Source organism: Crinia signifera, chromosome 2, assembly GCF_055691185.1.
Source record: "Crinia signifera chromosome 2, ASM5569118v1, whole genome shotgun sequence".
NCBI classification, from domain to species: domain Eukaryota; kingdom Metazoa; phylum Chordata; class Amphibia; order Anura; family Myobatrachidae; genus Crinia; species Crinia signifera.
The window spans coordinates 79641553-79658710 of NC_139218.1; the positions used below are offsets into that span (position 1 = coordinate 79641553).

Below are 17158 nucleotides of genomic sequence, written 5' to 3' on the forward strand. Positions count from 1 at the left end.
GCAATGCAGGACCCACCCCTTCACAGTCTCTGTACATGCTTTCATACAGTGAATGGCTATCAGCTGCAGGAGGGGAGGCAAGTAGAGAATGCTGGTGGTCTCTCTGATTGTGCGCAAGTAAAAATCAGAGCGGCCAGGCCTGGTAAGCAGACATCTCCTTGCCCCAACAATCCCTGCTCCTAGAATCAAGAGGCCCTTGGCAGCTGCCCACTGGGGCCATCAGTCAGTGCTGATGTGTAGCTGTGGTAATTCAATAAAAAAAAAAACATACTTACAGTATGCAACGAGTCAGATTACAAAACCTAAAAGTTTATTGTAGTAATATATACACCATACCACTGTATCAGTACTCCATTGTTTTCAAAATAATGACAGTAATGTGCAATTGTCTAAATTGCCATAAACCAGCAATTGGGCCAATAGAATATATATTGTATAAAATAAAAATTCAGATTCCTGGTTTATGTAAGTTCTCTATTGAATTAATACAGCTACATATGTTTAGCGCTGACGGTACTTGTTTCCTAGCACGGCCACAATCGCGGGCATCGTGTACCTTAAAGTTAAGGTACACGATGCCCGCGATGGACCCGATTTCCTTTGAAATCAGGTCCATTTTGCCGGCAAAGGAAAAATCGCGGGCATCGCGTCGATCGCGGCCATTAACATAGCCCCCGACGCGACCGACGCGATGCCCGCAATTTTGCCATAGGCTTCAATGTTAAAATAATTTTTAACATTGAATTCGGGAGCATCGCGTCGGTCTTGTGCCATTATAATGGCACAAGATGAGATGGACTTGATTAAGTCCATCTCACATAGGAAACAATGTGAAATGAGCCAATATGACCCATTTCACATTGTATATGGCCCCGTAGTTACCCCACGATTGACGCGAACCCGAAGCGTGGCGAGCGCAGCGAGCCCGCGAGGGGCGGCGGTGCGCGTCCTCCGACCTTTTCATTCCCCTACTATCCACGTCGGCGTGGAGTTGAGAATATAAAGTGTGGCGAGCGCAGCGAGCCACCGAGCCCGAAGCGTGGCGAGCGCAGCGAGCCCCGCGAGGGGCCGCGTATACCTGTGAAGTTATACGCGTCCGCTCGCCACGCTTCGGGCTCGGTGGCTCGCCACACTTTATATTCTCAACTCCACGCCGACGTGGATAGTAGGGGAATGAAAAGGTCAGAGGACACGCACCGCCGCCGCTCGCCATGCTTCAGGTTCGCGTCAATTGTGGGGTGGCGTTCAGGGTGTCAAATTGGGGGTGTAGGGAATATTTTACATTGAATCTAATGTAAAATCGGGTCCCAGGGACCCTATTCACATTTGATTCAATTAAAAAATCGGGTCGGTCGCATCGCATGCGATTTGGTCGCATGCGATGCGACTGACGCGATTTTTCCGACACGACCACCCCGATGGAAATCGGGGTGGCCGTGCTAGGGAACAAGTACCGCGCTGACTAATTGTATTTTATTTATATCCTGGTTTCAGCCTGAGTCACAATTGCATTGGAAGTTTGTTTCAACTCATTCTATTGCTAAATTACAAGGACCTAATTGTCTTGTGGCATAAAAACACTGGGGACTCCACAATAAATGAATACTCCCACCATGATGAAATGGTCCCACCACGATGAAATGGTACCTGTGGCACCTATACGTGACCGAGAGTAAGGGTGCTTTGCTGTGGAGTTCAGAGACGGCATGCCTGTACCCTTCATTTCATTTGAATGAGTCTACACTCTACAGCTATTAAACCTGATAAAAAAAAGTTTTTCACTGTTAACAATAGTTTATTGCATATAGTTCTGTTTTTGTTTTCTGAGACTTATTTTGCCTCCCTGTTTTCTAACATTATGTCTAATTACATGTATAAATGAGGCTTACAATACTATCCCTTTAAACCGAGATACTAATGAACTACATAGGTTTTGTGGCTGGCTGACTACCTTTCATCTGGTCTTAATCAGCCATAGAAGCTTTGTAATCCACGAGCCTCCTGATTGACAGGGATGGTATGGTAAGCCTATGTATAAGGAATGTCTATGAATGCCTACTCTACTGCACTCCCCCAGTTTAGCGATTGCTTATAACTTTTTTTTGTACCCCCTGTTCTACACATATTTAATAAAAGTGTAATACTTCAATAAAAGTGTAATACGTGCATCAGACCATTCCTCTCCACTAACACAACCAAAATTCTCATTTACTCTCTTGTCATCTTCCGCATTGACTACTGCAACATCCTTCTCTCTGGGCTACCTCTCGCCCCTCTCCAATCCATTCTTAATGCTGCTGCTAGGCTCATCTTCCTCTCCCACCGCTCTACCTCCACCTACCCCCTCTGTCTATCCCTTCACTGGCTCCCCATTTCTTTCCGAGTTCTCTTTAAACTCCTCACCACCACCTACAAGGCCCTCTCCTCCTCCACCGCTCCTTACCTCTCTTCACTGATCTCTATCCACACTCCCTCCCATCCTCTTCGCTCCGCCGCTGACCTCTCACCTAATCACCTCCTCCCACTCCCGTGTCCAAGACTTCTCTCGCGCTGCCCCCCTGCACTGGAACAACCTCCAGACACCCATCAGGCTTTCTGATTCCCTTACCTCCTTCAAGCTCTCCCTCAAAACCCACTTTTTTCGACTAGCCTATCCCTCCTCCTAACCTCTTTTGATGCTCCTATCCTGCCTCCGTTCCCATCCGCTCCTACTTATCCTATTGTTTTTCGTTCGTCCACCCACCTCCTTTTAGTCTGTTAACTCTTATGAGTAGGGCCCTCCTTCCTCACGTACTCACCCTACCTCCTTACCTCACCTGTGCTCCTTTCCTGTTCTTCCCTTCCTCTACTTCATCTTCAGTCTCCTCAAAAATTTCCACACCTACTTCAGAACTGATGCTGATTTTAGTTCTACCAGCTATACCCCTATTTATGCTGTATTTTATCAACACACCCTGTACGTTACCTTGTAATTAGTTTTTTTGTTTGCTGTGTACGGCGCTGCGGACACTTTGTGGCGCCTTATAAATAAACGTACTACTACTACTGGACAAAATGTACTGTTAGGATGGTTAAGGACATTGTTTAGGAAACTCTGCTGTATGCCTTAATCTAAAAATTAAGCATAGCAACAAGATATGCGATACAAATACTGATTCAGACCTGATGGGCAATTTTGCAGAGCTCTGTGGTCAGATGGCCACCGCCAGAATTAAATTCTGACCCCTGTTAGTCTGCGAACAGCTTGCTAAATTCTCACTGATCAATGGCCAGCTCCAAATCCATATGCAATTCACTCACCATCTTATGATTTTTCCAGTCTGAGTAACCATAACAGGCTGATAAAGGCCAAAGCGGACACCACAAACCCTCCCTGAAAATTATTAGGAATGCCTGCTTTTTTTCTGACATTCCCCAAAAAAACGCCATGTCAGTCAATTTGCGAACGGCTTACTAATAGAGTAATTGCTGAATTTTGTCGCTGTTTGGCCTCTTGCATGTGCGCTCGGAACTGTACACATGCGCAGTCTTTTGATAAAAACATAGCATTGATCAGGTCTGAATAACCCCCACTGTACAATAAATGGCACTGGTACAATAAGAAGTACAGTAGCACAAAAGTAGTATAGATTCCTTAAAGTTAACACTTGCAGCATAAAATATTTCACCAGCCGGGTAGACAGAGAAGGGAGGTAAATTAGTAAACAGGAAATGGGGTAGTGAGCACCCGGTTCATTTAGCTAGTGAGCAAGTTGCCAATGCAACCAATCAGCTTCTACCTATCATTTTATAGATTGTATTTGACAAATGCTAGGTCAAAGCTGATTGGTTGCTAAGGGTAACTTCTCCACTGCATCGCACATCAACCACATAGTGTGGTAAAAAGCAGATGCAGCATGGACTTGGTTATACATAATGAATAACTAAAGGTTGCTGATCGGTCAAGCCTGTTACAGCATGGCTTAAATAAATCATGAGTGAGGACTCAGCAAGGCTGTATTTATTACATGTCACATATTGTAATTTTGTATGTAATTTGCAATATTACATCTACAATATAGATTGGTTTTCATGTATGAAATACAATGAAATGATAGGGTTTAACTCATGGGAAACCATAGAGCTCAAATTTTATATGGAATAAATGGGTTAGGGGGCGTTAAACCCTGTTTACCTGGCACAAGGAAATGAATATTTAGCTCTGGGAATGAAATGCATAGCTATAACCCAGATGGCAAACCGTGCCTCAGATTGTTCAGCTAGTCACTGCCATCCCCCAAGCATATGAACAAATCAAGTCTAGGTCAGAAGTCTTCGTAGACCTAACAGAGGGGGGAATTTAGACCTGCTCACTGGGCTGCGTATAATCGCAGTGAGCAGGTAAACGGAACCCCGCCGAATGCACACCCCCTCCTGCTGACCGAATCCCCCTGACGCTTACAAATCTGCTCGCATGAGGCCGCACAGAGGTCAAATTATTAGATGGTCACTCACCATCCAATGATTTTTCCACTCTTCACAGATAAAAGTAATCCTGAAAGTTTGCAGTGCTGCATGTGCTTTAAACGCCACCTGCTGATTGCACGGCCACCCACCCCCTCCTCGCTCGGTAAGTTCCTTGCACAGCTGCGAATGGATGTTTTGCATAAACTGAAGTTTCTCATTGAGGTCTGGATTTATTATACTGGGTAAATACTATGGGGGGAGTGGCTAAAATGTTATGATCACTCTAGCCACGCCCCTAAACAGGTCAGTCCATCTGTGGCTCCGCCCCATAACGGCCCTGTTTGCTCTTGGCGATGGCCCTGTCCCCCCTGCCTTACTGAGCTGGCTGCCCCAGCCAGAAAGTTGGCAAGCATGGGTTCATTATATGCACTTAGATCAGAGGCGTCACTAGGGTTTGTGACATTCCCAGCATTTTTGTTGGCACGCCTGCGTTTTTCTTAGCACGCCCACATCTGGTTTCCACCCCCAGACCCCTACTTCCTGTCAATCACCTTGCAAACGGCGTGCGTATAGAATTTCATTGCAGGATGGCCTCACGCTCACATACTTAGAACCGTGCGTATATCCATAATGATCAGCCATGCGAATTTGCAGCTGTGAAATCAGGTCTAAACAGGGCCCATATTCCTGTCCTAGTATCTGCACCATGTACAGTATTAGGCCACATAGAAGGCCAACTTGCTCTGGTCATTCAACACAAGATCACCGAGTGTTTAGGGCTGTACACTTACAGTAGACGGTGTCTCGTCACATGTTTTACTGGAATACGCAGTATAGAAAATAAAAAATCACAAAATGACTTTGTCTATGTCAACCATGGTGAGGCTCCCTTTAATCATGTGTTATACCTCTAGAAAGTATGGTACAAAAGAACACACATCATCATTTTGGCAGTAAGAAAATTAAACTTTATTTTCAGGAGACAACAGTAGAATACAGTATATTTGGATACATTTTGTAGATACTTGTAGATAGCAGCAAATGTTGAAACTTTCAAAGGGTATTAAAGTCACCATCACCTAAAGAATTCAGCAATGTAACCGATATTTTGGTTGATAAATAATACTCTATTCAGCAGATTATATATTTCTCTTTTTTTCTCTTCAAATGTATTGTACACTTAAGTCCTCACTATTCCACCACCCAGTAGCCAACATAACAGGCAATTGGACTAGCTTAGTATTTATGACCTCAAGTATGATAGGGCATCAAATGCTTACTTAAAGTAAAATTACCTTCTGGCTATACATACAGTATGTATCCTTTATGTTACAGAAGAAGTGTGTCTTTTGTCATGGAAATTTGTACATGCTCCACACGCTAGAACAGAGCATGCTTTGGTTTTCCATCATACAAGCAAGCTGGAAAAGATGGTTTTTTTGGGCCGCTATTAATACATTTAGACACATCACAAAACATAAAAAGTGAGGTCATATCAGTGGTTTTTGTACAGAAGAAAATATATGAACAAGTGACAGACTGCTTCACATGCTACTAAATATTTTTTAATATCCTAACATTGAAAATGTTCCTCTAATGTAATAACCTGTGCAGGAAACGGTCTGGGGGTTTACCACATGATTTTTTTCTGACACTGTTCAGTAAAAGGTAAGAAAGACTCAAAATAGTTCTAATCGGCTCTAAAATTCCCCAGGAACCAATAATAGGAAATAAAAAACTAGACTGGGGACATTGGGACAAATGTGTTAAGCTTTAACAAGTGATAAAGTGGTGAGTCATAAATTGTAAGAATAAAGTACTGGCCAATCAGCACCTAAATGGCATTTCTTAAACACAACCTGTAACATGGCAGTTAGGGGATGATTGACTGGTTGTTCATCACTCTACATTTTGCCTATAATATAATGAAGGCTTGTATGTAAACTTATACTATATTTTAGACAGTCTTGGCAGTGTACTCAGTCCTCTACAACATAAGTCTGATGGAACAACCTTGTGGGGGAAATGTAATAGGACAAGAGAATCAGAAAGTGAGAGATTTGGTAAGAAATCTCCAGTTTTTAAAAGTGCAATCATTTAAACTTCAAAATCAAACTGGTTTTGCAGTGTAAATGATTACTGTATTAAACAAACTGGAGATTTCTTACCAAATCTCTCACTTTCTGAATCTCTCATCCTATGACATTTCCCCCTATAACTCTAAAGTTTTGCTACTGCCATTAAATGTTCCAATTCCTTATAATCACTAGTTTCACCACAGTAGAAACAAGTGTTATACATAGAAACAGAAAAGAGAATAACAGTAATGCTGTGTACACACAGTGAGATTTGACATTAGATGTTGACTATATAGTCAAATCGCATGCAGATCATATGCAGATCGTACAGGTTTTTCCTTGTGATCCCGATACGCGCTCCCATGACAGCACAAATCAAAACCCAGGTAGACAGGGCAGCAATGACTACATAGTGCAAATCTAATGCAGATTGTATGAATTGTATGTAAAAAGTACAGAGTTAGCAAAGATTGCATAGCACTCAAATCTTAAGTCGAATAGCAAGAGAATCTCACCGTGTGTGCAAACCATAAGTTACAGTACATAGTTTCTTCTGCTGGATCATTCTTCATACAATTTTTATTTTCAAACAAGATAACAAATAATAACTAAGCAAAAGGTGACCATACACGCTGCGATAGCAGCGTGCGATGCGATAGGATAGGATGCGCACACCTGCAGGCATCCCATTGCACAGTACATAAAGTATGTGCTGCACATACTTTTTGTACTTCCCACGGATCACATCGCACACAAATCGCATGCGTTACGATGCGATCCAGCCCATAACGGGTGCGATCATCACACCGTGTATGGGCACTTAAAGGTTTGCTGGGTGAAACATTTTACCCCTTTTCAGCCTCACAGGAGTCGAATTTGAAAAATCCCTGCTTAGTGGGTGACTACAGATAACTGTCACAGTGGTTTTCAGACCAACCAGCAGGTGAACAGGTAGAGTTCACCAACTGGCACACTTTCCAGAGCACAATGGTTATGCATTCCCACATAGCTCTGAAACAATGCAAAAAATGAAAATTAAATCCATAGACCAATTATATGGGATGGGCATAACAGAAATGTCACTCATAAAAGTTGTCCTTTTGCAAGAATATAAATAATAAAAATAACAACAACAAGAACAACAACACTTACCTTCCACAATCATCTGAATTATTGTTACAAACCGAATCAGAAGGAATAGGAAAGTGGAGTAGAGAGTGGAGCCATTAGAGCAAGCAGGGATTTTGGGTAGATGTCACAAACGGGGCATGGAAGATTAGAAAGTATTAGTCGGGTATAATTAATAGTCACCCATTCAACCACAAAGAAAAGTTGTCCATTAAGGAGCATCATCTAGTCAAAAGAATAAAATGCCAGGATTCTCCAGCTGACCCACTGCATAATTTCCTAACATTAAGTGGATCTGTCATTTTTATATAAAAGTGTATCTGTTCACAATTGCCACAATCCTGAACAAAACTCCTCATGACGTGCACACAATCGATCGCACGATCCAATGAAATCATGGGTTCGGCCGAAGAATCGTTCTGATGTATGGCCAGTTTAATTAGGACTCTGGAAAGACCATCGCTTACAATAACATTAGTGCTCTTTTTGCCTGATTAAATTCATAATCCCCATAACTAATTAATTCCATTGTACAGGTCGAGTATCCCGTATCCGAATATCCGTTATCCGAATTATTCCGAAAACCAGACATTCTAGAAAGTGAAAAAAAAATATTTATTTTTGCTAAAAACTCACTGAGGACATTTGTAACAGCATCACTGGGGACATGATATGTAACTGGCACTATATATGTGCAAGACAATGATTGCTTGGCATTCAAATTCAGTGCTGAGATAGTACACACATTTTGTTTCACGTTTGGAAACCTTGTTTTTTGAACAAATAAAATATATTTGTGTGTATTTTATGTGGTAATAAAATATATTTGTGTGTATATTATGTGTTTATACAGCATAAATGCAAGATACTTCAAAATACATCATTGAAATATTAAAATATTCCGAAATACGGAATAATCCGTTATCCAAAATTCTCCTGGTCCCGAGCATTTTGGATAAGGGATACTCAACCTGTATTTTACAAATCACATAGTAACATAGTAATTCTGACCTTGCTGATAAAACAGCATTATTTTATCATCCAGCATAATTGTTATAAAACATGTTACATCATCCAAGTTATCACAGTGCAGTCCTACAAAGCATTATATGCCAAGACTGAAACAAACTGTACCATTTGTTTATCCTCCTTTAAAAAAGGGACGATGTGCTTGAAAATTAAACATTTAAAAAATAAAGTTTGTATGAACCGAGGAGACATAACGAATGAGCCTATAAATATTTTCTTTCAGCAGTACAAGCCTAGCCTCCTATTGGAGCACTTCTTATTGCTTGGTAAAATCAAGGTAGATTATTGGATCACTAGCGGCTCTGTTCCGGAGCAGTCTATTGGTAGTTATACCACATATTCTACCTTTGAATATAAAGTCACTCAGCTTAGAAAGACGGAGAGCTCACGAGCTTTATTGAAATGTATATAGAGAGAGGAGAGGAATGCTGCACAACCACCATAACCGCCTTAGGGCCTGATGCAGAGATTTACATTGAATTTTCTGATCTGCACATGTGCAGGAACCGCAATGCATATGTGCACATAAAGTCCTGTGATGTGTGTCACAGTGCAGAGACAGACATCAGGTGAGTGGCAATCTGCATAGAATTAGACCGTGCCAAAAAACAGGTGCGTGTCTGCCCCATTTTCTGGGCATGTCAGCCATCACTGACCCTGGCAGGTATACTGTCAAACGATCAGGCAGAGGATCCAATGTTTTGACTTCAGATGCAGCCATCGAATCCCAGAAGCCTGCAGTGGAATTTTTTAACACAAAATGGCTCCTGTAGCTTTTGAATAAGTTAGTGCAGCTGCTGTGCATTGACCAAAATCTTTGAATGAGGGCCTTACTAAAGATATTTGATAGAACAGGAATAGGGTAAATTAGAACATGCTTTCTTTTTCCATCAATACTTTGGTTTATCACCCTTCTGTTTACTTTTCAAATAAATTAACTGGTCCTTAAAATGCATTTGTTATCAAGATACCCAGGAAATCACTTGCGCATTAAATTTTGTCAGCACAAAAGTACTACAAATGTGTTGTGATCAGAACAAGAAACCATTTTGCAGCATTTCAAATCTGTTGCCGATTGATGGATGATAATCAATGGAAGAGTGAGGGGCCACACTTTGTGCAAAATATCCTCCGTGTACTAAATATCCTTCATGTTAAATGAAAATAAAAAAGTCCTGTATTCCTTTTGTTTGTTTCCATTTTAAAACCAGCAGGTTGTAATTATTTACAGTATTCTTGTAACACAAATGGACATCCCTAAATGCTCATTATTCCAGCAGAGAACCAATATTTCTCATTTGTCATTCAACTGTAACCAATGAGGTTTCATTATTTTGGTCATAATTATTTTAATTTAAATAAAAAAAACACATCAGAAATTGTGCATAATATATGTAAGAAGATCTCTTTAAACGGAGTATCATTATCCATCGATGACCGTTTCTAAGCGGCCAGCAAATGTAAATGAGCTACCGGGCTGTCACCATCCAGAGTCCCAGAGCCACATTAGAGGTTAACAGAGTGGTGCCTGCGAGGAGGATGAAAAACCCCAAAAGCTCTCTATTCTCCTTCTCTAATATAAGAGAACTCAACGTGGCTTCAAGGAAAGAGTTTAGTATCCATTGGCCATCCAGCGCAAAGCAAGGGACAGCGTTGATCACTGCTAGGGCTCCGGAGAGAGAAATCACATATCTGAGTGTAATTAAGTGTAAAACAACCAAACTATAACAAAGGATGCCTAAATTATAAAAAAAATAAATAAAAAAAAAAACCCAATCCAATAGGCCTAAAATTCATTGTTTTAGGTCATAGGAATCCAGCCAATGCAAAGAATGGTATTTCCTAATGTAAATAAAAACATCGCTGGGCATTGCATAGAATGTGTAGCTATTACACTGCAACCATGTTTTGCCAAAACAATTTTGCTCAAAGATTTTAAAGCTTGCCTATTGCAAAATAATTTTCATTTAGAAATACATTATGTTTACAGACAATATTAATACAAGTTATGGGCATAATTATGTTTTCTTTATTATACGCAAAGTGTGTAACACATAGTGCTAAGAACAACTACTACTGTGCTTTATTCATTTTTGACCTAAGATGGTGTGTTGAGGCTAGATGTAGAAGGACACATCTGTACTTCCAGCTCTTTATAGGTTATTGGTGGCACATAGGTCACCAGATATGGTACACGGACATTAAGCTTCAATATTATAAGCAATTTTTTTGCAAGTTTTGTAATATGCTAAACATTTTCAAAGACACAAAAATCAGGAATGCATTAATTAGAAATATATTTGTTCACTACATCTACGTTGGAAACTAGTGTTCCTGCTAGGTTGTTTTAGCGGGGAGCTGAGCCCTGCCCGATCTTTAAATGCCCCTCTAGCAGAGCCCCGCTAAAACAGCCTGCCTCCGACACCACCGGTCTGCACGGGGAAGCCCAGCGCCGCCGTAGATGGTGATGCCAGGCGCTTCCCCAGCAGTGCAGAGACTTTAGAGGGGCTGGGCTTTAGTGACGGCGACATCCGTGCCCGCCCCTTTTTGTGACGGCGCAGCCTGGGCATACCCTTTTTATGACAGCCCGGCATGCCCCTTTTGTGACATTTGCGGCCCGGGACCGCCCAGAACAGTGACGTTGGCAGGGCCCGGTCTGCCCCCCTTACGCTGCCCCCGTGCAGCAGCGCCCTGCCTGCTACAGTTCCTAGAAGGAGTACTTGAAACCATTTGTAAAGGGGTTGACTCAAGCAGCATTGGTAGCCTCTTCTACCCATGAACACCAAAAGGATACTTGCAAAAGGTCTCTATTACCACTGGAAGGTCTATGCTGAAAAACTTGTTTCGTGGAATAAAACTGCTCAGGTTCACTGTGGAAACAAAAAATTATAATCATTCACTTATGTTACAGTTATGTTTTTTTTGCTCAGTTTACCCATAAACAGTCAGCCTTCCTAATATACAGTATCTCCTGTACAACTAGTATGACTGCTATGTGTGACCTCTGCTGCACAGTAATGTATGGATCTGCCCCACTTACACTATGGGGGGTATTCTGGTTCATCCGCATTGCGAATGGTGTGTTAAAGTCGAGTTGCACACACGCCATTTTAGGATAGTATGGCCGCCATTTTGGTTCGCAGAGTTGCGCAAATAAAGTTTCCATACCCGAGTCTGTGTGACAAAGTGGACCAGAAGCGCAGCCATACCATTACACATAAATTCATAATAACATACTTACACTAAATAAAATATAGTTAAAGGTTTAGAGCACCACACATAGCTTAGTTAGCATGACATACATCCGTCTGTATAATGTTTAGTACCGTTACGTTCCGTTTCTAATGCGCAGTATTCCGGTCATTGCGAATATTTCGCAATTCATACGGTCCGATAGTTATGGACAAAATCCATATTCCCAAGACTGTTCCTGTTAAAAAGTGTATAACAAAATAATCCAGTTGTAACCGGTTCTTACTGCTATTTACAACCCCTGACGACGATACCAACAGACAAAGGACTCCAAAGTTCACCTTCCCCCCTGCACCTTTACAAACCAGTTGTATTACTTTGCCCCAATCACAGAGGACTTGACATACGAACCCTGACCAATAGGAATGGCCTTTGACCTCCCCCTTCTGACCCTATAAGATAGGTGACCCAGGGCGGCCTCGGTCACTTCGGCACATCTTCCTTTCCCTGACCATTGACCGGACTATAGTTCAAACCTGAACATAGTGAGCTCCGACCGGACTGCGCTGCGCTATTTCCCCTGTAGGTAAACATTCGTATTCCCCTTCTATGTAATGTGGCTGATTATGATTGTATCTGTTTCCGCATCTTTGTAAGTGTTTTAAAAGTACTTATTATTGTTAGACGATTGCATTACGTGTTATACTTGTATTTCCTATTTCTGTAAACCCCTTTGTCCATTAGGGACTTAAATACATCATTTACGGAGTTTCTATCTCCTCACTTCTATACTGTGGTCTCGGCTGTTATTCGCACATAGCGATAAGGTATACTACGGACACTGTCCTTAAAGGTGTTATCAGCAGATTGGAGACAGAGTACTGCGAAGGGATCTCTTATTTAGGTATTAGTTCTTTGGTGTCTAATACACAATAAAGGTACGCTACGCTGCGCTACGTTTTGTTCGCACGTAGCTAGGTATAAGAGGTACGCAGGTTACGGACATAATACGTAACCTACGCTTTTCACTTATTGTTCTTTGGTCATAATAAATCAGTATTAACAGGTGGTATGCCGGCCCACCATTCACAAGGCATGTAAGTTCGCACTGGCTGCAAATGGACCCATTATATAACCAGCAGATGAGCGGCTTTCCCGGCGATGATGCAGGAGCGCGCAGCAGCGCTCACCGCTCATCATCGGGACATACACACTGGGCGGCTTTGAGCTGAAAGCCACTCAAACCTGCTGTTTTGAGCAACTTTCAGCTCAAAGTCACCTCGTGTGTATGGGCCTTTAGACCTTGCAGATAAATCCCATTTGACCTTTTTAAATGCAAATCAATAATTATCCAATGATCATGGTGTCACTTAACTAAACCACCCATGCCACTTCTACTTGCCAAAACACAAAGGTAAATTGTTAGCTGTGGTGATCTAGATCAGCATACTTAACACAACAAAAAAGGAAAAAGTCAAGAGTTTTACATCCTTTATAGCCGAATGCAATTCTTTGCCAAAATGCCTAATGATTAATTCCTCACCTCCATATTCTAGATGTACAGGATAGCCTATAAACAACATATCCACTTGAGGCGGATGTTTTACTCTGATCAGGCGACTCTGGTTCTCTATTGATGGAACAGCACAGACACTGTTAGCAGATGACTTCTTACAGTCTGTATTAGATTTACATTCAAGGCTTGTTTGGATTGCCTTCCTTGCTGGTAGACAAACATGCTGTCAACAACAGAAAGAGATCAGAGGTCATATGCTTTTATCACACAAGATGGGTTGTACAATAATCTAGGATCAACAAGGTATTGAGACAAGCTGGTTATACAAAAGCTTTTCAGACTTAAGGCCCTCATACACTATGCGATTTTGGGCCGATTCCATGCGATTTCGGCACTTGGGCCGATAAATCGCGTGAAATCGTCTCAAAATCGCATGTGTTTGACATGTGATCCGATGCGTGGTCCCGTGCGCATCGGACCGGATCAGGAGGTCGGACGTTCAGCAGGTACGATCACGTCCGACCTCCTGCAGTGGGCTGGGGAATGAGTGCACAGCGGGGGATGCCGGTGACATTGGGGCGGGCGGCGGTGATAATCACCGTGCTCTCACTGTGCAGCTTGCTTGCAGCAGCGTCTCTGGGTGCAGCGGGGGATGCCGGTGACAGTGGGGCGGGCAGCGGTGATAATCCTCATGCTGTCACTCAGCGGGCGGGCAGCGGTGGCTATTACATCTTTAAAATAACATGTCAAATGACTATCCGCCTTCTGATTGGCTGAGAGTGCGCTATCTCAGCCAATCAGAAGGCGGATAGTCATTTGACGTGTTATTTTAAAGATGTAATAGCCGCCGCTGCCCGCCCGCTGAGTGACAGCATGAGGATTATCACCGCTGCCCGCCCCACTGTCACTGGCATCCCCCGCTGCAAGAAGAGACGCTGCTGCCAGCAAGCTGCACAGTGAGAGCACGGTGATTATCACCGCCGCCCGCCCCACTGTTACCGGCATCCCCCGCAGCACCCAGAGATGCTGCTGCCAGCCCCCACTGCCGCTGCTGCTCACCACCGGTGCCCGCCCCCCCCCCTGCTCCTCACCGCCCGGCAGCTCCCTGGTTTATTTTATATGTGATAAATCTTATGCGATTTATCACATGTAAAAAATGGCACATCAAGTGCCACATTGTATGTGAGCTTCCCGGGGAGCTGCCGGGCGTCTCGCAGGAGAAATGGGTCCGACTTGTCCCTAGGACAAGTCGGCCTAATGTATGGGGGCCTTTACTATAGAATGCATACAACTTAACACAATGAATGACTTTAAGAAAACATAATTGTCTAAAATAAAATACATTCATCTGTTTGTGATTTAATCAATGTATTTGACCTACATTCTTGTAACCAGTGGTACCAAGAGCATCAGGTCATGTAGACATTAGGAGGGCTTGGGTTTGTCTGGGTAGACCGCTGGGCCCATGTCAACTGGGGGGGTGGATGGGCAGAGTAACACTCCTGTTAGAGCATACTGCCACAAACATGCTATTCATAGGCCATTGCCTTTCATAAACCTATGATTGGCCACGCCCCCTTTTTTTTAGCACGGAGGTCCATAAGATGTATTGGTGACATGCTTATAATAGGAACAATGGCACTGTACTACAGTAAGCATGACTAAGCCCTAGTAAACAAAAACAAAGAAATACAATAAACATAATTACAGGACAAAATAATTGACAGCAATATGAAAAAAAAAATCTTAAAATGGGATTCAACTAAAACAAAGCTTGTCCATGACAGCCTTGTAAAAGTTTCATACTATCTAAATCTACAGTAACTTTCTGATGCCATATGTGCTTGTACAGTTACATCATAATCAATGCCTGAAACCAGGGCCGGCAGCCCGTATGGTGTAATGGCTAGCATTGCTGGGTCACAGCACTGAGGTCATGGGTTTGATTCCACCACAGCCCTAACTGTGTGGAGTTTTTATATTTTACCCATTGCTTGCATGGGTTTCTTTCGGGTGCTCTGCCTTCCTCACAATGCAAAAATATACTGATAGAAATTAGCTTATGACTAAAAAAAAAAAAAACATAGCAGTTTAATGCCCAAAAAATGCAAAATCATGCACTTGGGTCTCAAAAACCAAGGCTAAATAAATTAATGGCAATATAATGGAAGCTACAGAGGAGCAAAAAGATCTTTGAGTTACTATTTCAGGTGTCTTAAAAGGCAGGTAGGCAATGTAAGAAAGCAAGGAGGAAGGAAAGTCAGATGCTTGGTTGTTAGACAAGGAATCGGTAGCAGGAAGAAAGCGGTCATAATTCCACTGTATAAGGCATTGGTACAGCCTCTTCCAGAATACCGTGCCCAGTTCTGAAAGCCATGGGCCAGATGCACTAAGCTTCAAAAGTGATAACATGGAGAGTGATAAACCACCAGCCAATCAGCTCCTGCCTGACATTTTTCAAACAGTCTGTGACATGACATGGCTGTTTATCACTCTCCATTTTATCACTGTTTGAGGTTTAGTGCATCTGGCCCCATATCTTCAGAAGGGTATAAATACATAAGAGACTGTACAAAGAAGGGCAACTCAATTGGTGCATTGCCTACAGCACAAAAACCTACTAGGAAAGACTAAAGGTGCCCACACACTAGAACGATTTTTGGACCGATTGGCCGAATTTCGATAAATCGATGTTTATCGATAATCGGTCGAAAATCGGCCGATTTCGATCCGATGCGTGCTCCCGTGGATCTTCTGCTAAATCTTCTGATCTTACGTGCTGCATGAAAGATCAGAAGATTTAACAAAAGATCCATAGGAACGCACACAGGATCTTAAGAAAAAACTTTGGTAAAGATGTGCGCTTGCCTAAAATATTTTGTCAAGGACAGGCAAAAGATTTGAAGGCTAATTTATGCGCACATCTTACGATCACAGATCTTTCTAGTGTGTGGGCACCTTAAAATATCTTAATACAATATGTATTCTTCAAAGGAACAGAAGTAATACAACACAAGGGTGTATGCTGAAACTAAAAGGAAGTACAGTAGGTTAAAAAAAACAAGGAAAAAAACTTTCCAGAAATGGTAGTGGATAGGTGGAAAAGTCTCCCATCAGAGATGATAGAGGCTAAGAAAGTAGAGTAATTTAAACATGTTAGGGATAGACAACACAATATTCAATAAAGACTCAAGGATCTGGGAGTCCAAATAGATGACAAACTAGGGTGTAGTGCTCAGTGTCACATAGCAGCAAAAAAGGCCAACAGAATTTTGTCATGTATTAAAAGGGGCATGGAAACTAGGGACTCAAAAGTAATTATGCCACTGTACAAAGCTTTGGTTAGACCACACCTTGAATATGGAGTGCAGTTCTGGGCCCCGCACAATAAAAAGGACATCATAGAATTAGAAAAAATCCAAAGAGCAACAAAAATAATTAGGGGTATGGAATTATTTACACTAAAGAAGAGGTGTTTAAAGGGGACATGCTCAACATGTTCAAATATATCAGGGGCCATTATAAAGCAACTGTCAAACACCCTTTTTACTGTTAGAAAGTAATCGAGGACACGAGTTTAGATTAGAAAAAAAAAGTTTTAGTTCCCTTTCTGTATGGTCAATGCAGTCAAACTTTGGAACTCTCTTCCGGGAGAAGGGTTACAAACAATAATCATAATCTTTCTTTACATTTTTCAGAACATACTAGATTAACTATATATAAATAAATATATATATATATATATATATATATATATATATATATATAT

At 41.9% G+C, this 17158-nt stretch overlaps 1 protein-coding gene across 1 annotated transcript in view; it reads right to left on the reverse strand.

Moving 5' to 3' along the window:
* Positions 1–5397: 5397 nt before the first annotated feature.
* Positions 5398–17158, reverse strand: part of MBTPS2 (membrane bound transcription factor peptidase, site 2) — a 77166-nt gene continuing 65405 nt past the window's right edge. The window contains exons 9-11 of the mRNA XM_083172465.1: positions 13417–13612; positions 11476–11551; positions 5398–10373 (exon numbers count right to left, since the gene is read on the reverse strand). Of these exons, the coding sequence (XP_083028591.1) occupies positions 10151–10373; positions 11476–11551; positions 13417–13612 (495 nt within the window). The 3' untranslated portion in view covers positions 5398–10150. The remainder of the gene's footprint in view (positions 10374–11475; positions 11552–13416; positions 13613–17158) is intronic.